This window comes from Aulonocara stuartgranti (genome assembly GCF_965226115.1).
Source record: "Aulonocara stuartgranti genome assembly, chromosome: 2".
Lineage (NCBI taxonomy): Eukaryota > Metazoa > Chordata > Actinopteri > Cichliformes > Cichlidae > Aulonocara > Aulonocara stuartgranti.
This window is the reverse complement of record NC_138940.1, coordinates 30,038,152-30,060,229: the sequence shown is the minus strand read 5'-3', so window position 1 is coordinate 30,060,229 and position 22,078 is coordinate 30,038,152. Positions and strand designations below refer to the sequence as shown.

At 38.4% G+C, this 22,078-nt stretch overlaps 2 protein-coding genes and 1 long non-coding RNA gene across 3 annotated transcripts; all 3 read left to right on the top strand.

Moving 5' to 3' along the window:
- The first annotated feature begins 5,205 nt into the window (after positions 1-5,205).
- Positions 5,206-9,975, top strand: LOC309687403 (uncharacterized protein). The gene is made up of 6 exons (XM_082502369.1): positions 5,206-5,395; positions 5,485-5,847; positions 7,582-7,902; positions 8,021-8,278; positions 8,503-8,625; positions 8,815-9,975. Exons 1-6 carry the CDS (start codon positions 5,341-5,343, stop codon positions 9,051-9,053), a joined length of 1,359 nt encoding a protein of 452 aa, XP_082358495.1. The 5' UTR covers positions 5,206-5,340; the 3' UTR covers positions 9,054-9,975.
- A 1,742-nt stretch (positions 9,976-11,717) lies between these two features.
- Positions 11,718-15,555, top strand: LOC309689256 (uncharacterized protein; the record flags this gene model as incomplete). The annotated part of the gene is made up of 6 exons (XM_082505551.1): positions 11,718-11,760; positions 12,550-12,665; positions 12,752-12,799; positions 14,234-14,596; positions 15,057-15,419; positions 15,539-15,555. Exons 2-6 carry the CDS (start codon positions 12,611-12,613, stop codon positions 15,553-15,555), a joined length of 846 nt encoding a protein of 281 aa, XP_082361677.1. The 5' UTR covers positions 11,718-11,760; positions 12,550-12,610.
- Positions 15,556-21,091: 5,536 nt separating this feature from the next.
- Positions 21,092-22,078, top strand: LOC309713780. The gene is made up of 3 exons (XR_014278671.1): positions 21,092-21,329; positions 21,408-21,533; positions 21,744-22,078. It is a non-coding gene; the product is annotated as an uncharacterized lncRNA (long non-coding RNA).

The following is a 22,078-nucleotide window of genomic DNA, read 5'->3' as shown; positions in this document are numbered from 1 at the left end:
TGCTCCAGGGAGGGATCCAGGGAATCCACAACTCCAAAAAATAAAACATCTCAAAAACAATGTTTAAATAAGGACATGGCTTCACATTGCGATGAGTGTGGAAGTGATGGTAACACATTTCAATCAAGCTTCACTGCATTTCTTAGATTGAACTAAGAGTGTTTTAGATGATTATAAGCCTTTATTACCAAAATGGGTGGCGAGAAGGAGAGAGAAAGTTTTTAAGACCTGTGTGTGTCTGTATGGCAATAAATACTTGTTTGTATGGTCTAAACTGAGACAGATGGGAGCCACAAAACCACTATTTCTGTTTTAGGTCAACATTTGCATCTGTTACCACAGTCATTCTGGTAAGAACTGAACACTCAAAACTGTGACATTTTGTTGTTTGCTTTTTGTCATCTAGCCATGTTTGACCTTAATGGCCTTGAATTATTCAAAAGATTCAAGGTTTAAAGCTAAAACAAATCTGATCTACACTACAACAGCACAAATGACGCAGGCAGTTTGGAGCCTCAGCGAGGATGGAGGTGTAGCTTTTTTTTTAGTTTTTTAGGTTCCTTAACCTGCCAAATAAGTGCATAAGGGGCCATTTGCAACATCTTATGAGGGTTTTTACCACTCTGAGTCTCACTGCACACTGATTTAGAGACAGTATGCTGAATACAAGCAAGTTTAAATGGTTTAAAGCGTCACAGGAACCATGGCATTACAGCTCTGATCAGTTTCTCAATCATGAGCCTGCTTAGCCTGTACCTGACCTGTGATCTGATGATCCCTAAGCAGGTGGAAAAAAATCCAACTTTTATTGGCAGGTGTCCTGTCCTTCAACAGGATGTACATGAAATGTCCTAAACCAGGGCGCCTAAAGAAAACCTGTCAGGTTTCATCCTTACAGAGGGGTAGACATTTTTGCATATGTCATCATTTATTAATCTGTTCTCCTTATAAGCAGGCCTGCTAAAGTGCTGTAAAACACCTCACTGAGAACAGTCACAAAGTGCGCCTCTCCAAATTACAGTGGGCTTCGGAGTAATTAACCTATTTGGGACATGTAATCACATTAGATGGTAAGTCCCTCTGTATAAAAAGGACTGCAGCGATTCAGTCCATTCCAAAATCACAAAGACAGTTTTGGACATAAGATCATATTGCTGACAGTGGATGCCCAAATATGTTGTGCGACAGGCTCCACTATCAGCAGTGGTTCAGTATACAAATTTCACAGCTACTTGACTGACAAATTCTTTTGGACTCCTGCACTTCTGTATAGCAGCTAGACTGCTTCATACAGTGATGCCAGTTCCTAACACCTGAGAAACTTGAGCATCATCCTCATTTCCCTTGTAAATATAACAACTAGCTGTAAGTTCCTTTGTTATATCTACTGATTTCTGACACTTTGAAACTCTTAAAAAGAATTTTGTGGTCATTTCACAAATGATTTTGCTTTGAACCACCAGATTAAACCTTCTTTCAAAAGTGCACTGTAAATACCTTTAGGATGTTTTAAATATCACAATGTTATTGATGCTGTTATATCAGACAGATCTCTCCTGTCTGAAAGGGAGAGGCAGTACAGGCTTAAGAAAGAAAAAGACTCAGTAATAATAAAAAGGGTGGCGATTCAGATGAAGATGAGTGGGTAGGATCCACAGAACAGTAGAGACATCATTTAGGGACAAGGTGGCAGTGAGTGATTTAATTATTGAGTATGCTTAAACAACATTTTTGAACTTCTTAGGGTAACTCTCCTGTCTGAAAGGGAGACACAGTACAAGTTAAGGAGAGAAAGGCCTCAGGCTCAGTATCACACCTGGCTGGGAATCCTGGAGGGAGGAGTTAAACGATAAGCATGATTGGGATTCACAACTGACATTGTGAAAGGAAGGAATTGTTAGAAATAAGTTTAATTATGTTTCATTTTTAAATTAATTGCAATTTATACTGATAATAGAGTTAATACACTCCTCATTAGAAGGATACAAGCATCCCATGGTGTGAAGGGTTAACAGGTAAGAAAGTTGAGTGTTTTTAGGTGAAATTGCTACACGCTTACACAACAGAAAGGGAGAGGATGCCTTGGCCTTGTATAAACTGTTGTTCCAGTAATGATGATGGCGCAACAACAAATAGAAACTATAAGGTGTCAGTTAAAGCTGACATCAGCGAGGAAATTAAACATGTCTGGTAACAAGTGCAGACTTCCTGTGTTGTCTCACACAAGCAGCGCTTTCCACACCTGCCTTGCATATTGTAATCAACTGTGGAGTATTTCAGATTGAAGCTTGCAGCAGTTCTCGTCATAGATCATGGATCATTGTCTATTAAGAGAAATATGTCTCATTAGCATTGTAAATGTGTACGATATGACCCACAAGCGTAAACTAGGCTTTACAAATGTGTACAATGATTCATGTGTAACTTTTGAGGACTCACATGTGCGTGCTTCAATCCACATACAAATCTGAAGCAATTTGGCCACATGTAAAAATATTTTACAAATGCATACATCCAAACCTGAATAAATACCAGGGGCAGATCTGCTTAAAGTACTTGAACTTAATACATTCTGGGTAGTGATTAGTATTCATTCAGGTTTGAGACATATTTCTCTCAATAGTTGCCATAATAGGGAACATTAAGTCATTTCTGTTACCTTGCCTGCAAATGCCTGTTTTGGGCTAACCAGTTCTCTTTTCAGTTCTCTTAGTTACTTCCTTTGTACTTCCACAGAAACCTTGCTAATCTAGGTGACCTTAGACTACCTCCACTGCTCCATTCAGTCCCAACTCAAGTAAGACTGTTAACCACCCACTGGCTTTTTAAAATTAATTAAATCGACCTTTCGGACGCCATTTAATCACTTTATTCCCCTCTAACAAAGCTCCCGTGTGTCAGTCTGCAGTGCTGCAGAGTTCCCCCATACACTCCCTTTAATCCAAACAGACATGACAAAATGCACAGTGGACTCCAACACTCATCTGACAATCCATCCATGATCTGACCTTTCCAGCCCAACTGCCTGATCACGTTACGCTCAAAAAGGAGGGTGAGCAAAGCAGTACACATTACTGACTGGTACCCCACACTAATGGGATTATCAGGTTGTGATGAGTCCCTCACTGAGAGGCTTGATGGGGATAATGTGTTGGAAGCCATCAGTGAAGGAAAAGAATCGCCCAGGCTGGAGATCTTGTACAATATCAAACCTTTGTATAACTATGCACGCACTGGCTTCCTGCAGAAATGAAATGGGATTTGGGATACTGTCAAGAAACTAAACACTTGAGTTCAGAACGCCATGCTTTGAGTTTTTGCGAGTTTATGATTTCTTGTGGTTTTGACGAGGGATTTGTTCTAACTCTGTGTTGGTTATGGTCTTCTGTTCATTCATATTCACCGATACTTTTTGGGTTTCTTTGTTTTTTGTTTCTTTAGTTTCGTGCTGAGTTTTGGATTATTTTGGGTTCAGTAGTTCCCTTTTGTGATTCCTTTCTGTTCCTCCAGTCTTTTCTCTGTGGTTTTGTCAGCATGACATCAATTGTAATGACATATACCAAACTTAATTTCCTTTATTGGGATTGTCCTCTTAACTACTCTGTTTACATTTTTTCAAACTGAAGAGTATGAAATGAATAAATTGTATATCTCATATCTCAATTCTATATCTTCTATGCTCAATATATTTTCAACTTCTTATTTGAGAAAACAGGACGTTTTGTCGACACGTGTGCATAAACATAGTTCTTACTTCCATTTTTAAGGCAGAGTAAGAGGAAGTATGTAAAACAATAGTCCTGCCATAACACTCGGACAGTTTCATTGCAACCCCCTCAGAGTTGAAGGTTCCAGCTTTGTTTTATAATGCAGAGAGTACTTATGCAGGGTTTGCTTTTCTCATAGATGTATTCAGTGCATTGATGGAGTTAGGGTATGTGAACCATGATTTCCTTAGATGATTTTTCACATTTCCAGTAGAGTGCTTACATATGACCTCTCTGCATTGAATCACATCTGTTATTAACCTCTGTCTCTCTTCCACAGCATGTCTTTTATCCTGTCTTCCTTCTCTCACCCCAACCGGTCGAAGCAGATGGCCGCCCCTCCCTGAGCCTGTTTCTGCCGGAGGTTTCTTCCTGTTAAAAGGGAGTTTTTCCTTCCCACTGTCGCCAAAGTACTTGCTCATAGGGGGGTCATGTAATTGTTGGGTTTTTCTCTGTATCTGTGAAGCGCCTTGAGGCGACTTTTGTTGTGATTTGGCGCTATATAAATAAAATTGAATTGAATTGAATATGTTGCTTACTTAGGCTTTGCTGATGTGTGCATCCATTGCAACATAAGTATATCATTTACATCCTATGTTTCTTGATCATGATTCTTCTTCTATGCATGTTCGCCATCACTCCTCGTGCTTACTGAGAGTAATCAAAAGTAAGTGAAAAATTGCAAAGCCTCCAGTGTGCAGAGTCTGCAGTGTTTAATTTAAATACATTCAGTGACATTCTGCTATTTACCACTGAAAACCTGTGTTATTACACATTCATTCTAAACACATTACGAGCCGTTTACGGAGAGAGATTTAAATTTGCATTGTTTTCATTTGTTTTCTTTATTCAAATACTGTAAGCGAGTTCTATTACTTTTGAGTCTGTCTGCTTTGATGGGTAAAAAAAAAATATGTTTTTTGTTTTTGTCTAGAGGACATTGTTTCACAGTTTCATGTTGTGGCAGTGATTTGCATCCATTTAGTATTTACAGTTTACACTCTTTCTTTATTGTTTATTTCTCTTTCTTTCAAAAAGCAAACTTACGCAAACCTGCAAACATAAAAAGACGTCTCTCCTGCACACACTGTAAAGACCATGAAACAACAAAGCTCTCCCCACAGAAACCTCTGGTCTATTTTGAATTACTTCCTGTTTTTTTTCTTAAAATTTATATATTAAGACCATATGTGAAGGCTTTATTGACACTTGAAAGTTTTACCCCAGTAAAGAGTATTGCCTAGATTGTCTATAGATTGTCTATAGATTGCATAGGTAATTCCCCCAAATTACACCAGTTGAGGGAAAAAGATTCATTAACATTTGAGGATATTTCTTGAGATCAGTTCATTACAGCACACAAGCAAAAGCCTGCCTCACTTCTCTCTATGTCACTTCTATTTGTGTGGGCAAGTGGAAGTGAGTCACTTTATTTCCTGCTCTTGTGAAAACACCCTGTCTGTATCATCTACTGTTTGTTGTCAGTTTGCCTGAGGTTGACAGGAGGTTCAGCATTTGTTAATATTTTTCTATTATCTTTATTCTTTTAAGATTAAATCCACAGTGTTGATATATGAAGAGGATGGAACAGTTTCTTATTGTTGTGTTATTAGCAGGAGGAACTCATGGTAAGATTGTCTTCATAAAAAACACCAAACATTCACATTTGTAGTGTGATTCTTATAAGCTCATGTTCTTTTGAATGCATCTTTTTCAGCTTTCTTTCCAGTTGATGAAACTACATGTGATCTCAATGCAAACAGATGTCCATGCTCTCCTCTTCTTAAAGGAACTGTGTATATCCAGTGTGATGTGATGGCTAATGCTAGTGGCCGTAATGTGAAGTGTTTGAAGGTGCTTCCCAGGGTGAACATAACTGTGTTTAATCTCAAGAAAGAAAAAATAATGATAGACAAGGAATTTAACAACAGACTACAGTTCATGAACAGGACACTCAAGATCACAAACGTGAAGAGGAATGATTCAGGTCAATACAGCATTGAGGTCTTTAATTCAAATGGAGTCCAAGAGAAAAACATTGTTTTCACCCTGGATGTTAAAGAAAATGGCAAAGTTGAAGGCAAGTTATATAACTTATTCTTTATTGCATAGTTTTGATGTTATTATAAAGATAATCGGACATGTAAACATTATGTGGCAGTAGAACTGTTAATCAGTATACATCACTTGGGCAACAAAATGATAGAAGATGAAATGACAAAAAATAAGCATATGCACAGAGCAAATGTACAGTGAACAGAATAGAACAGAACATTTCCTGATATATTATTTGTCTATCTATTGATGTTTCCAGTTATTTTTGCAACATGTGGACCACTACTCATATTCATAAATTAATCATCTTTTATTTCCCAGTAACTACCACGTAAACTTAAAAGGCACACTGAAACTTTCCACTTGGTCATTGATTATTATTAGTTGCATTAAATTTAAACATTAAGGTGGGAAAAAGAAGCACTGTAGCAGATGATAAGAACACAAGTAAATCAGAAACCATTAAAAAGCAAAGAAGAAACAAAGCTGAAGTTCTCAATAACTGGGTTCACAAAATAGGGTTGGAAAGAATAACAGATGAGAACAATAATAAATTGGAAACCTTAAAAAAAGCAAAGCTCACTGAAAAAGATGTACTTGGAGTGTATCAACGTGGATTTCCTGACACCGAAATTGGGGTCAGTTAATAAAGTTTTCTACCCCAATGTAAACTGCGTAACGGTACCTCAGAAAACCACACAGGCATTATGATTGTTGTATTTTTAACCTAATTCTGCAGCCTCAAAACCAAGTGGCTCGTTTCACATTTGAAACTTCTATGTTGCAAACACATAGACTTAGTTTGTGTTTGAATAAAAGTCTAATCATCTTCACATACAGGCTAATATTTTTTTAACTGAACCAAACTGTTACTATTAAGCTGCACATAGCTGTAAAAGACAATGACGGTTTTAGTAAACTTTGAGTAGGGCGGTTCATTTAGCTCTGTATTCACCAGCTCTTTGTTTGCTTCAAGCACTAAAACCACTTGATTCATTTTAGGAAAAGATCCTGGTTTGGGCTACTGGAATACATTTTAAAAGTAACCTTCCCATCACTGCATGCTCAGTGCCCAAGTGCTGTGTCAGCTAATGTGATGTGTGTTGCACCTTTCCACTTACTTGCTTGCTTTTCTTTAAATATTGATGCCTCTTTCTGAGATCCTTTCAAAATGAATATGCAGTAAAAAACAGCTTTGAGAAATTAAATCATTAAATAATCTGTAAAAGGTCAAAATACAAAAGATTACAAGAGCTTTGCTTTTCTCAGTTTCCATTTTGGAAAAATCACTTAATAACGGATTAAAATAGCCTTATTTTACACCAGGTATTTTAAATGCTTGTAGAAAAGCATGGGCTTGGTGTCACATCCTCATTATCATCATGGTGTGACAGTAACTCAACATGCATATCAGCAGAACTCTGAAGCTACAGCAGCTAAATTAAATTTAGTCTTTTTTTTTTCATTTTCATTTGTGAGTTTCGATTTTCCAGTTAGAATTTCCAAATTTTCATTTTGAAAAAGATCAGCACAAGTAAAATAGAACCCTTGCTGTGTTTAAGTCATAAACCTGTGTAGTGCTCATCGGCATGAGCACTAAATATTTCTTCACATAGTGTGAAGTGAGACAGACAGTAGGCACAAAACATCGACGATTGTTTTAGGTAAACATTTGCAAAAGCTGCTGCAATCCTTCTGGTAGGGACTGAATACTCCAAAAGTTTACAGTTTTGCTTTTGTTTACTTTTTTTATTTGCAGGTTTGGAAACTTGCTGTGACATTAAACAGCATGGAGCTCAGTGTTATGGATCTTTAGGTGGAAATGTGGACATCCAACTGATGGACAATACCTCAAAGACATCAAAATACCAATTGATAAAAAATTCATTAAAAATACTAAATGTCAGAAATAATAAAGTTCTTCCTAATGCTGAAGGACAAAGATTTGTCTTTTCTCCCAGTAATGGAACATATAGGATTCCTAACATGAGCAGGAATGACAGTGGTAATTATACCCTTCAAACCTTTGATTCAGATGGAAGAGCATCAGGCGAGTGGACTTTACAGTTGTTTATTCAAGGTAATTCCTTTTAATTAATAGAAATGTAATATTGCTTTAGTAAGCTTTAGAATTTTCTGCTTTTGCTGTTTTTCATTAAAGGCCAACTTAAAGACTCATCTGCATGTGTTTATCTCAGCTCCTGTGTCCTCTGTCCTGCTGGTCTCTCAGTGTCTGTCCCAGGGAGAGAGGAGGGCGTCCTGCTCCTCTGAGGGAGGGGACAGTCTTCAGTACAGCTGGACTCTGAATGGACGCACACTGACAGATGCTCAGCTCCTTTCTGTAAATAATGAGACTAACATTATTACCCTGAAACAGCACGTCGCAGGACATCTGGTCTGCTCAGTCAGGAACAACGTCAGTAATGTCTCCAAAGAGGAGAGGATATCTACCTGTGGTGAGTGAGAACGTGATGAAAAAAGGTTGATAATTAGTTTTTGTTGATTATTTGTACTTTCATAAATCCTCAGACTGTTTGTGGTACATTCAATTAAAATGAGCAATCAGTAAAACAATGATATCACATCAGTAAATCAAGTGGTCAGCGGTAATGGTATATTAGTAAATTAGTAAAAACATGCATTTGTTTACTTGTTTGTTTTTTATGTCACTTTATTTCAGAAGCAGGTATTTTGCAAGTGATCGGTGGTGTTCTCTTAGCACTGCTAATTTTATTAGTTATTGGTATAGCAATCATCTTTGATCAGAGGAAAAAACAAAACTACAAACCTACAAAGGAAAAAGGTACAAAACCTCATTTTTACTTCACTCAGAAGTATCATATTTTTGCTAAGACTATGTTGATGCCGCTGTCATGTAAATTCAGAAATGGATAATAAAGGCATTGTGTTTGTGATTTTTAGTCAGAATCAGAAATGACAGTGAAAATCAGAAGTCAAACTAATGTTTTAATTTGATCTTACTACTCTGCAGACGAAGAGGATGACCAAGTGGAGCTCAGAGCAGCAGTGAATTTGCAGGCCGAGATTGAGCTGGAGTTCGATGTCGAGATTGAGAGTGAAGATGAAGATGAGGGTGAGGGCGAGGGTGAGGCAGAGGCAGAGAAAAAGGTGGAAGTGGAGTATGCCCAGGTCAAGTTTCCAAAGCAACCTCGACACACTCAACCAACAGGAGATAATTATTTATATGCAACAGTCCGTAAAATGAGGTGATTTAAATGGTCGGTGTCTTTATACAGACTGCACCACTGAAGGTCCACATGAGGAGGTGACATCAAGACACCTAAAGACACTTTTAATTATCAGGCAAATACACAAAGCTCAGCTGATTAAAACAGAGCATCAATGCATCCAGTTTTAGGTTCCTTCCGTGTTTAATTACAAGCAATATGTGCGTTGTCTGCATTTACATTGTGTTAAAGCTCTGATAGAATTAAGGTCATGATTGTAGTCATCCTTTAAATGAAAATGATTAAAGTAAAAAGTGTGGTGAACATTTCTATGAATTTCTGTGCAGCAAAAACTTGAAACAGTGATAAAGCATCAATGTAAATAAGGCCCAGCAAAGGCTCTTTAGACTGCTGGCAAACTTCTATAGATATGCAACAGAAAGCATCATCTATTGTAGTATGACAGTATGGCATGGCAGCTGCACGGCACAGGACAGAAATGACATGGCCAGGGTAGTGAGAACAGCACAGGGCACTGTGGGAAATCTTCTCCCAGATCGGGACTCTGTGTATGCTTGCTGTGTCCAGAAGAAAGCCAGCTGCTTTGGTGCAAATCCCACACACTTGAGTAAATGACTGTTTGTCCGTCTGCCTTCTTGAAGGTGGTTTAGGACTAAGCAAGAAGCATTAGACTGAAGCACACTTTTTCCCCTAGAACAATGAACTCTATCACCCCCTGTGCACACACACACACACACACACACACACACACACACACACACACACACACACACACACACACAGGACAACTGCACTTTGGAACATGTAACTACAATGCTACCGTATTTTCCTGTTCTGTATATTTATATATTATGTATCTTTCTGTGCTTTGTATACTAGTTGGTATTAAGCTGACCACATGCAATTCCGTTATGTGACTGCGTAATAAAGGAAACACCAAAGGATCTTTGACTCATTTAAATCTTTGAATCAGCCATTCAAAACAATGGACAATGCACAACAGAGCTGTAGGTGAAAGTTCAGGCAGGGTGGAGAGGGTGAAGATGAGTGTCAGGGTGATTTCTGAAAGAAGGATATTGGAGCTAGAATGAAAGGGACAGTTTCCAAGATGGTAGTAAGACCTCCTATGATGGATGGAGTGCTGATTTGGAGACAGAAACAAGAGACAAAGCTGGAGGTGGCAGAGTTGACAATATCAAGATTTACAGTTGAGTGTCCAGCATGCACAAGATTATAAGTAATTATATCAGTGGGGCAAGAAAAGTAGATTTAGAATGTAAAAAAGTAAACTGTGAATTTGTTTTAAGAATAAAGTGCTAACAAAAATGTTATCTGTGATGTGTGATGTACTTCTTGATCTGGTCCCTGAACATACCTGCAAAGGATGCAGCATTTCCAGCTCAGAGTAACTCTTTATTACAAACTATGAACAATGCTTCTGATGTTGTCCACTCAACTCAACTGATGTAGGGCACCAGCTCCTTACTGTTAGCTTATCTTCTCTGCCACACACACCCTGGTCACAGCATACTCCTGTGTACTGTGAGACCAGGACGTTGCAAGTGTTGATCTTAAGCTTTAATCCACTATAAATAAATTCATGTAAATAAATTGTTGTGGGAACTTATGAAGATGTGTTTTCACTCAAGGAGTCAAGTTTGTAAAAGATTGATCTCCTAGCTGCAGGTAAATGTTTGGTCTCCCAAAGAGAAAATCTGACCGGCTCTAGTGATGTTTTCATTATTATTATTTTGGATCTGCTTGAATAAAATACTGCTTATAATGTGTTACCAAAATGAACATTATAAGTTCAAAAATATTGGCTGGTTCCATTTTATAAGCTATAGCTGTGAGTATGTGGAAACTAGTGTGTTTATTATCAACTGGTAAGGATTATTTCACAAATGGTAAATGGCCTGTATTTATATAGCGCTTTATCCAGTCATCCACCCATTCACACACACATTCACACACTGGTGATGGCAAGCTACATTGTAGCCACAGCCACCCTGGGGCGCACTGACAGAGGCGAGGCTGCCGGACACTGGCGCCACCGGGCCCTCTGACCACCACCAGTAGGCAATGGGTGAAGTGTCTTGCCCAAGGACACAACGACCGAGACTGTCCAAGCCGGGGCTCGAACCGGCAACCTTCCAATTACAAGGCGAACTCCCAACTCTTGAGCCACAATCGCCCACAAAATCAAAATATGTTTACTTGACAAGGATAACAAGTTGAAATCGCAGAAGGGAATATGCAGTTTTGATTCATCTGTGATTATAATGTCACATTACAAACTTCATCATTCATTAATGCATATATATATATATATATATATATATATATGTGTGTGTGTGTGTGTGTGTGTGTGTGCGTTTGTGCGTTTGTATGTTCTGTTTACATCTCCTCCAAAACGTAAACCCTAATTTCTATGCTTAATATATTTTGGCCTGATTATTTGTAAAAAACTGGTATTTTTGCCAGATTGTCCCAGGGTAAAAACTGATGAGATACCCAGCTGTACACAAGTATGTTGCCTGACATGTGCATAGACATAGTTGTATAATTGTAACTTTTATTACCGCTTTCAGAATAGAAGATCCCATCCTTGCTCTGTAATACGGGAAGTACCCATGTAGGTTGTTTTTTTTCTCACGAATGAGTTTTTCTCAGTTCCAGTTAAGTGGTTGCATGTGTATTACTGCCTTAGCTTGGTCATCCATTCAAATGTAAGTAAGTTATATGCATCCTTCTTTTGTTGACGTTCACCATCACGTTTTATGTTTACTGTGTGTAACTGTACAGAGTCTGGAGTATTTAATTACACTACATTCATACAGACTGTCTGACATTTAACTCAATGTTTTGTGTTATTACATGCCTATTCTATTCTATTAGCACATTTCAAGTGATGTAAAGCTTAAAATATACATTTTAATTTCCTTTTATCAAAATAATATTTTTACAGTGTGCTTTGATGGATATCTGTGTTTTAATATTATCTGGACAGCATTGCTTCACAGATTCATGTTGGGGCAAAGATTTGCATCCTTTTAACAAGCTGCTTTTTACCTGGTTGTCTACATTTTATTCTTTATATATTGTTTATGTAACACTGATGAAGCGCTAATGAATTAATACAGGCTAGGTATTGAGTGAAATATTATTGTCCCATCCTTTCTGAATAAAAATGTCTCTTCAGCACACCCATGAAGCTTACTAAGCAGTATAGCTCTCCTGACAAGAACTTTTGTAATACTTATGAATGAACTTGTGATTTTAGCTTTTGTGTGTCGTTTTCAAAAGTATACATTATGTGAAGACCAATTCAGTGTTGTTTAAACTTAGTTATTGAAATAGTGGAGGAAAATGATTTGTTCACATGTGGTACATATTTCTTTCGGTTTGCTACAGCAGCCTGTATCATTATTCTGTGTGCTGGCAAGTAGAAGTGATAGTTTCTTTTCTGTTTTAGTGAAAACATCATGTGTTGTCACCGATTTACTTTTTCCTGTCAGTTTGGGTTTAGGTTTGTTGCAGATTTATATCTGGATTTGTTCATAATTTTCCAGTCAATAAATGAAGAGCATGGAGCAGTTTCTTATCATTGTTCTATTAGCAGGAGGAACACTCGGTAAGGTTTTCCTCATAAAGATGACAAACATATACATTTTTAGGATTAATAATTTAAACTTGTGTTTTTTCATGCTTTTTTTCCAGCTCTCGTTGCAGTTGATGAGACTACTTGTGACCTCAGGATGAACACAGGTCCATGCTCTCCTATTCTGTGTATATCCAAGTGATGACTAATGCTAGTGGCCGTGAAATGAAGTGTTTGAAAGTGCTTCCCAGTGTGAACATAACTATGTTCAATCTGAAGAAAGAAAAAATAATGATAGACAAGGAATTTAACAACAGACTACAGTTTATAATCAAGAACGGGACACTCAAGATCACAAACATGAGGAGGAATGATTCAGGTCAATACAGCATTGAGGTCTTTAATTCAGATGGCGTTCAAGAGAAAAATATTCATTTCACCCTGGATGTTAAAGACAATGGAAAAGTTGAAGGCAAGTTATATATTTTGAAGTTATTATAAAGTTAATCAGAAATATAAGCATCTGTCACAACAGGACTGAAGGGACTCAAGCGCAGGCTCTGGGTCGTGAAAAATAAAGAGTGTTTATTTACAGAAACACCAGTTGAGCTATTTACAAAGTGAGGGAAAAGACAGATTCCGGGAATCCACACGAACAGGGAAAGACACTTGCACCAACACACGCTCCTAGGTCCACGCTCCTAGATCCACACTCCATTCACGCTCCACGCCACATGCTCCTCTTCACTCTCCACCAATCCACAAGAAACACAAAGCTGGCTCCAATTCTCACACACTCAGTCACGCAGGTAACACGTGGACAGGTCCAGGGAAATCTATTCACAAAGATACGAGAAGATTACTACGGGAAGATCGCTAGAGATACGAGAATAAACAAGGCCGGGGTTAACACTGACAAGAGTTGGCAACGGTCCAGTGACGAGAAACACAGAGCTGACATCTTATATAGTTACTGGAACATTGTCGAGTGATGAGCCACAGGTGTGAGATTACGAACAGGTGCGTGGGCCAAGGGAGGGAGCCCACAGGTGAGCTCTCCCCAGGCAGTAGGAGGAAGGAGGGACAGTGAGGGAGGGAGAGAGAGAGCAGGAGCAAAAAATCTAAACAAAAACATGTGTAGTCACACTGAACCGACCGGTTAGAAACAGGGACCCTGACAGCATCATGCTGCAGTAAAACTGCAAAACAGTACCCACTTGTGCAACAAATGATAGAAGATCTACTGAAAAAACTACAAAGACAGATGCAAATGTTTCATGCTGCTTGATGTTTCCAAATTCTTGAAGAGAATGAATGGAAAATTTTGCAATATAGTATTTGTCTATCTATTGGTATTTCCAGTTATTTTCACCACACATGGGCTGGTATCCATTTTCATAATGTAATCTTTAACTTTAAACTGTAAAGGGACACTGAATTTTTAAACATGGTCACTGATTAGTGTTAGCTGCACTAAATTAGTACTTTAGGCAGTGAAGAAGAAGTATTATAGTAGAAAATTTGCCAGGAATGAAGCCAATCATTTCCATTTGAAGTGTGAATAATTTAAGCTCATGTTCTTTTGAATGCCTTTTTTCCAGCTCACGTTTCAGTTGATGAGACTACTTGTGACCTCAGGACGAACACATGCCCATGCTCTCCTATTCTTGAAGGAACTGTGTATATCCAAGTGATGACTGATGCTAGTGGCAGTGAAATGAAGTGTTTGAAGGTGCTTCCCAAGGGAAACATAACTGTGTTCAATATAAAGAAAGAAAAAATAACAACAGACAAGGAATTTAACAACAGACTACAGTTTATAATCAAGAACGGGACACTCAAGATCACAAACCTGACGAGGAATGATTCAGGTCGATACAGCATTGAGGTCTTTAATTCAAATGGAGTTCAAGAGAAAAATATTCATTTCACCCTGGATGTTGAGGACAATGGCAACGTTGAAGGCAAGTTATATATTTTGAAGTTATTATAAAGTTAATCAGAAATATAAGCATCATGTTGCACTAAAACTGCAAAACCGTACAAATCACTTGTCCAACAAATGATAGAAGATCTGAGGAAAAAAACTACAAAGACAGATGCAAATGTTTCATGCTGCTCAATGTTTTCAAATTCTTGAAGAGAATGAATGAAAAATTTTGTGATATAGTATTTGTCTTTCTATTGGTATTTCCAGTTATTTTCACCACACATGGTATCCATACTCATAATTTAATCTTTAACTTTAAAGGGACATTGGACTGTTAAACGTGGTCATTGATTAGTGTTAGCTGCACTAAATTAGTACTTTAAGCAGTGAAGAAGAAGTATTATAGTAGAAAATTTGCCAGGAACGGAGCCAATCATTTCCATTTGAAGTGTGAATAACTTAAGCTCACGTTCATTTGAATGCGTCTTCTCCAGCTCTCATTCCAGGCGATGAGACTACATGTGACCTCAGGACGAACACATGTCCATGCTCTCCTATTCTTGAAGGAACTGTGTATATCCAAGTGATGACTGATGCTAGTGGCCGTGAAATGAAGTGTTTGAAGGTGCTTCCGAGGGGGAACATAACTGTGTTCAATCTGAAGAAAGAAAAAATAACGACAGACAAGGAATTTAGCAACAGACTCACGTTTATAATCAAGAACGGGACACTCAAGATCACAAACGTGAAGAGGAATGATTCAGGTCGATACAGCATTGAGGTCTTTAATTCAAATGGAGTCCAAGAGAAAAACATTCATTTCACGCTGGATGTTAAAGACAATGGAAAAGTTGAAGGCAAGTTATGCAACTTACTCTTTATTGTATATTTATGAAATTGTTATAAAGTTAAACAGAACTATATAAGTATCATACGTTTTCAGTGTGTCTTTTTGATTGGTGTCTGACACTACCAGCTATGGTGGTGTGCTGAGGTTTAATCTACAGGGTGTGCCATTTATATGGATACACTGTAATAAAATGGGAATGGTTGGTGATATTAAAGTCCTGTTGTGGCACATTAGTATATGTGAGGGGGCAAACTCCTCAAGATGGGTAGTGACCATGGGGGCCATTTAGAAGTCGGCCATCTTGGATACAACTTTTGTTTTTTCAATAGGAAGAGGGCCATGTGACACATCAAACTTATTGGTAATGTCACAAGAAAAACAATGGTGTGCTTGGTTTCAACGTAACTTTATTCTTTCATGAGTTATTTACAAGTTTCTGACCACTCCTAAAATGTGTTCAATGTGCTGCCCATTGTGTTGGATTGTCAATGCAACCCTCTTCTCTCAGTCTTCACACACTGATAGCAACACTGCAGGAGAAATGCCAGCACAGGCATCCAGTATCCGTAGTTTCAGGTGCTGCACATCTCGTATCTTCACACCATAGACAATTGCCTTCAGATGACCCCAAAGATAAAAGTCTAAGGGGGTCAGATCAGGAGACCTCGGGGCCCATTCAACTGGCCCACGATGACCAATCCACTTTCCAGGAAACTGTTCATCTAGGAATGCTCGGACCTGGCACCCATAATGTGGTGGTGCACCATCTTGCTGGAAAAACTCAGGGAACGTGCCAGCTTCAGTGCATAAAGAGGGAAACACATCATCATGTAGCAATTTCAAATATCCAGTGGCCTTGAGGTTTCCATTGATGAAGAATGGACCCACTATGGACAAACCATCACTTTTGTTGTTCCAACAGTCTTGGAGGGATCCGTCCAATGTGGGTTAGTGTCAGACCAATAGCGGTGGTTTTGTTTGTTAACTTCACCATTCACATAAAAGTTTGCCTCATCACTGAACAAAATTTTCTGCGTGAACTGAGGGTCCTGTTCCAATTTTTGTTTTGCCCATTCTGCAAATTCTGTGCGCCGATCTGGGTCATCCTCGTTGACGCGCTGCAGTAGCTGGAGTTTGTAAGGGTGCCATTTGTGAGTAGCTAAAATCCGCCGAAGGGATGTTCGACTAATGCCACTCTCCAGTGACATGCAGCGAGTGCTACGCTGTGGGCTCTTGCTGAATGAAGCTAGGACAGCCACTGATGTTTCTTCATTAGTGACAGTTTTCTTGCGTCCACATTTTGGCAAATCCAACACTGAACAAGTTTCACGAAACTTAGCAAGCAGTTTGCTGACTGTAGCATGGGAGATGGGTGGTCTCGTAGGGTGTCTTGCATTGAAATCTGCTGCAATGACCCGGTTACTGCGTTCACCAGATATCAACACAATTTCAATCCGCTCCTCACGTGTTAACCTCTTTGACATGTCAATGGCTGTGAACAAAGAGAAACATGAAAGAATAAAGTTACGTTGAAACCAAGCACACCATTGTTTTTCTTGTGACATTACCAATAAGTTTGATGTGTCACATGGCCCTATTCCTATTGAAAAAACAAAAGTTGTATCCAAGATGGCCGACTTCTAAATGGCCCCCATGGTCACTACCCATCTTGAGGAGTTTGCCCCCTCACATATACTAATGTGCCACAGATAGGACTTTAATATCACCAACCATTCCCATGTTATTACAGTGTATCCATATAAATGGCACACCGTGTATATAAGAACAATAAACTTTATTTACATGGCACATTTATTAACATTTATTAAGGTTATTCACAGAAAGGGTTGGAAAGAATAACAGATAAGCACAATAATAAATCAGAAACCATAAAAAAGCAAAGCTCAGTGAAGAAACCAACTTGGAGTGTATCAATCTGGATTTCCTGACAACTGAAATGGTTAATCAAGTATTGAGCCACAATGTTAACTGTGCAATGGTAGCTGAAAAAGTGCCAGATGCATTATTTTTTGCACTTGTAACCTGATGCTTCAGCCTTATAAAAAAGTGTCTGTTTCATATTGTGTTACAAACTCAGTGACATCATTTTTGATGGGCACCTTTGTAATTCCAAAAAATGTAGGTAATGCTTTATAGTAAATCGGTTAATAAATAGTAAATTCATAGATAAGTAATATATTAAAAGAGCTTGCATTTGCACAGTCACCTTCCTTTGGGAAAACAACTGAACAACCTCTATTAAACCATTAAAATGTAGTTCACAGATGAAATGTAAAAACTTGTTCTGACTTGTAGAAAAACACTGGGAACCTGCTACATTTAAAATGGCTTAAAAAAGTACTAGCTTTGAAATGTACTCAAAGTAAGAAAGTAACACCAACTCCTTGAAGAACATTCAAAACTTTAACTTGTGAAGCTAGAACTAAACAAACAAAAAACCTAAAACACAGGGAATACATCAAAACAGCTTGGAATAACCAAGGAAACACAAAGACACAAGGAAGGATAAGCAAACGCACTGAAAACGGATGTAATATATACATGAGGGTGATTAGGGAAGAAGAAACACATGGGAAGCAAAACCAAATGCACTGATCTCGGGACGAACAACTGTCAAAATGAAACAGGAAGTACACAAACACGTGACACAGAAACCTGGAGAAGAGCGGGGGAAGAAACAAGGAGACAGATAAGACCACAGGCTCACACAAGCGACACAGGAGTGTGACAAAGACACAAGAGGAGCCTCACTAAACAAGAACACAAGACTAAAGCTGTATAAACTTGAACTTAAATCATCATTATAATACAAAGACCTAATAAATCTGATTTAAAAACATGAGGACTTGCATGTAAACTTCTAATTTCCAGTTGATCAAATACACTTAGAGCTTTTTTAGACTTAGAGCTTTTTATTGTCATTGTGCAGTTTCTTGCACAGCGAAATTGGGTAAATACCACTGAGCAGTCCTTGACTTTATATCTAACATCTCTTCTTCCTCTGCCACTTGAACCCTTGACTGTGGCACACAGTTTTTCCTCTTTGATCTCTTTTTATGCGACATCCCCTGGTGATTAACACACAAACAGGATTGTATTCCATGCGTTACTGCTTAGGCACAAATCGGTTTGATGTTTGAACGCATGTACTGATGAGAAATAATAACTCCTCTCAAATATGTTAAACCAATAATAAAAAGCCTGTGTTGAAAATGTAAGGAGTAGAACAAAATTTTTTAAAAACTATTCAAGTAAAGCACAGATACCTGAGAATTCTACTTTAGTACAATAACAAAGTACAAATACTTTCCAACTCTGTATAGTATCAAATAGGGCTGCTCAATTAATCGAATTTTAATCACGATTACGATCTGGAATTTCAACGATCATTAAAAATGACTGAGCCGATTATTAGCCCCTCCCTCATTTATCTGCGACACCTTAAAGGCCGGTCCGTGAAAATATTGTCGGGCATAAACCGTCCGTGGCGCAAAAAAGGTTGGAGACCGCTGATTAAGAGGACCCGAGGGAAGCTCGGAAAGCTAAGCAGAAGTTATTTGGAGAGTGACTGCCGCTGGTTGAAAAGAGAGTTTAAAAAAAAAAACTTCAGTGGTGTTGCACACTATTTTATATTATTTTTTTAAAGTCATTGTTAACCCTTTAAAGCCGGTCAGAGCAGCACGCTCCGTGTTGTGTAACTATTTTTAAATCCCTGTAGAACCTGAACCGTGTAAGCTAGCGCAATAATTTGTTTTGCATATGAAACCGGAGGAGTTGTACTTACATCTGATGCCATCAGCTTGTCCTCGGTCACGGTTTCCTTCCACATATAGCTTTGCAAAAATTGCATAAAAAGCGCTTGCAGGAACAAAAACATAATATTCCAGAAACACGCTTTGCCGATCCATCAGCTGTTCGTAACACTTCCCAAGACTTTGTGGACTGGTGCCAGCTGAACTACCTCCAGATCAACGCCAGTAAAACCAAGGAACTGGTGGTAGACTTCCGCAGGCACAAGCATTCTCCACTGCAACCACTGAACATCCAAGGTATGGACATTGAGGCTGTGGACAGCTACAGGTACCTTGGTGTTCATCTGAACAACAGACTGGACTGGACTCATAACTCAGACGCCCTCTACAGGAAAGGGCAGAGCAGGCTGTACCTGCTGCGGAGACTCAGGTCGTTTGGGGTGGAGGGCCCACTCCTGAAGAAATTCTATGACTCTGTTGTGGCTTCTGCTATCTTTTATGGTGTGGTCTGCTGGGGCGGCAGCATCTCTGCTGGGGACAGGAAGAGACTGAACAGGGTGATCCGAAGGGCCAGCTCTGTTCTAGGATGCCCTCTGGACCCAGTGGAGGTGGTGAGTGACAGGAGAACGGCGGCTAAGCTGTCATCCCTGATGGACAACATCTCCCACCCCATGCAGCAGACTGTGACAGCACTGAGCAGCTCCTTCAGTGGGAGACTGCGGGACCCACGGTGTGGGACGGAGAGATTTCGCAGGTCTTTCCTCCCCACTGCTGTCAGACTCCATAATAAAGACTTTAACTGATCAAGCACACACATCCATACATATGCAATAATACTAAGTGCAATAATCCTTTCTGTCATCGTTGTATTTTTACTCAGTTGTATATAGTATTTGTATTTGTATTCTATTTTTATCTTATTGTATATTTATTTTATTTTATTCTACTGTATATAGTATTTTATTTTATTCTATTCTGTACAGTTGTGTACTGTATTTATTCTTATTGTATTCTAATTTTTGCCTCATAACTTTTGCACTGTCCACTTCCTGCTGTGACAAAACAAATTTCCCACGTGTGGGACTAATAAAGGTTATCTTATCTTATCTTATCTTCCCACAGTGAAATGATGCACATGCTGTTTTCTTTGCAAATTTGCATCATAGGATTGTTTTTTGTTTTTCCTGCAGTATATAAAAACTGTATCTCCAAAATAAAACTATGAAGACACTCAAAATAAATTTCCTGTTGTAAACTATTTTTTGCAACTTTATTGTATTTAAAGTTTTGAGGGATAAGCCTCTTAAATTTCTCCAAGTAGAAATATATGTAAACAAAACAAAAGCGATTTTCAATTTTTTTTGTAGTTTATTGCACTTTTTTGCAATTTATGTAATTACTATGGACTTAATGCATACATATTATTAAAATATGGGCTATAACAGTTGTATTGATGTATAGCAACTTGAAATGCTCCCACAAATGGCACTACAGCATGTAAAAAAAATAATATAAGCTCTGGTGGACTTGTTTCTATAGTAGGTCTTAAAGGGTTAAATAAATATCGTCAAATAATCGTGATCTCAATTTCAGTGAAAATAATCGTGATTATCATTTTTGCCATAATCGAGCAGCCCTAGTATCAAACAGGAGTGACAGTGATAATTATACTCTTCAAGCCTTTGATTCAGATGGAAGAAAATCAGACGAGCGTATTTTACAGTTGTTTATTCAAGGTATTTTTTCTGTTCTGTTGGCAAACTAAATAATATATCACAAAATATCAAATACATGTATTTTGTTCTTTCCTTGTTTCTTTTTAGAGACTATAGAAAAAGACAGAGATTCTGATTTAAAATCTAAACTCATCTGTGTGTTTCTCTCAGCTCCTGTGTCCTCTGTCCTGCTGGTTTCTGAGTGTCTGTCCCAGGGAGAGAGGAGGGTGTCCTGCTCCTCTGAGGGAGGGGACAGTCCTCAGTACAGCTGGACTCTGGATGGACGCACACTGACAGATGCTGAGCTCCTTTATGGAAATAATAAGACAAACATCATCACTCTGAAACAGCACGTCTCGGGAAATCTGGTCTGCTCAGTCAAGAACAATGTCAGTAATGTCTCCAAAGAAGAGAGGATATCTACCTGTGGTGAGTGAGAACAATACTGATAAAAGCTGATTCTTAGTGTAATTTTTTTTTTAAAGTTATCTCTTTATCTGCTCATAGGCTTTGTTTTCATCAGCTGCTCATTATTTAATGGGACACAGATGTCAGGGTGGGTGCATAAGTCCAGTAATACCCTTTGTCCGGAACCAACAGGAGACCCTTCCACGGCCACACAAACTGCAGTGGGTAAGGAGAATAACATAGTGTCAAATAATCCTCTTTGATTAAACTGCCATCAATAATGACCCAAGGTATTATTAAAGAGGGAAGATTAACTCTGATGAAGGGGATTAATTCATGTTGTTTTTCCCTTTGTCTTATAAAGTATGCAAAATTCTACAATGACTCTTCTTTCACCGCTCTAACTTGTCATAAACATTTTGTTTTTCTGCACAGGTGCTTCCTGGTTCATGTTTGGTTTGAAAGCCGCTGTGGTAATTATATCATTAAGTGGAATTTCGCTCTATTTTGCTTGGAAGAAAAAAACAATATTGGAGGGCCCTGCTGTCCCACAAAGGATGGAATATCCAGATAACTCTGTTTTGATGATTGCATTGAGTTCTCACTCCAACACATAGTGTCACTTTTCACCTGTTGTACATTTCTCATGTGTCCTCATAGGCTTGTAAATAAGCATTAGTGGGGGTTTTTTCATTCCACATTTTATTGACAGCTTAGTATATTTTTAGTATATGTCAATATGTTTTTTGTGTTTTTATTATTCAAGAACA

Bases quoted from the DNA above. Each gene is read 5' to 3' on its own strand.
- LOC309687403 (XM_082502369.1), top strand. From the start codon at position 5,341: ATGAAGAGGATGGAACAGTTTCTTATTGTTGTGTTATTAGCAGGAGGA. The intron at 7,903-8,020 runs GTAATTCCTTTT...TGTTTATCTCAG, and splicing joins TTTACAGTTGTTTATTCAAG to CTCCTGTGTCCTCTGTCCTG. The intron at 8,626-8,814 runs GTACAAAACCTC...ACTACTCTGCAG, and splicing joins CAAACCTACAAAGGAAAAAG to ACGAAGAGGATGACCAAGTG.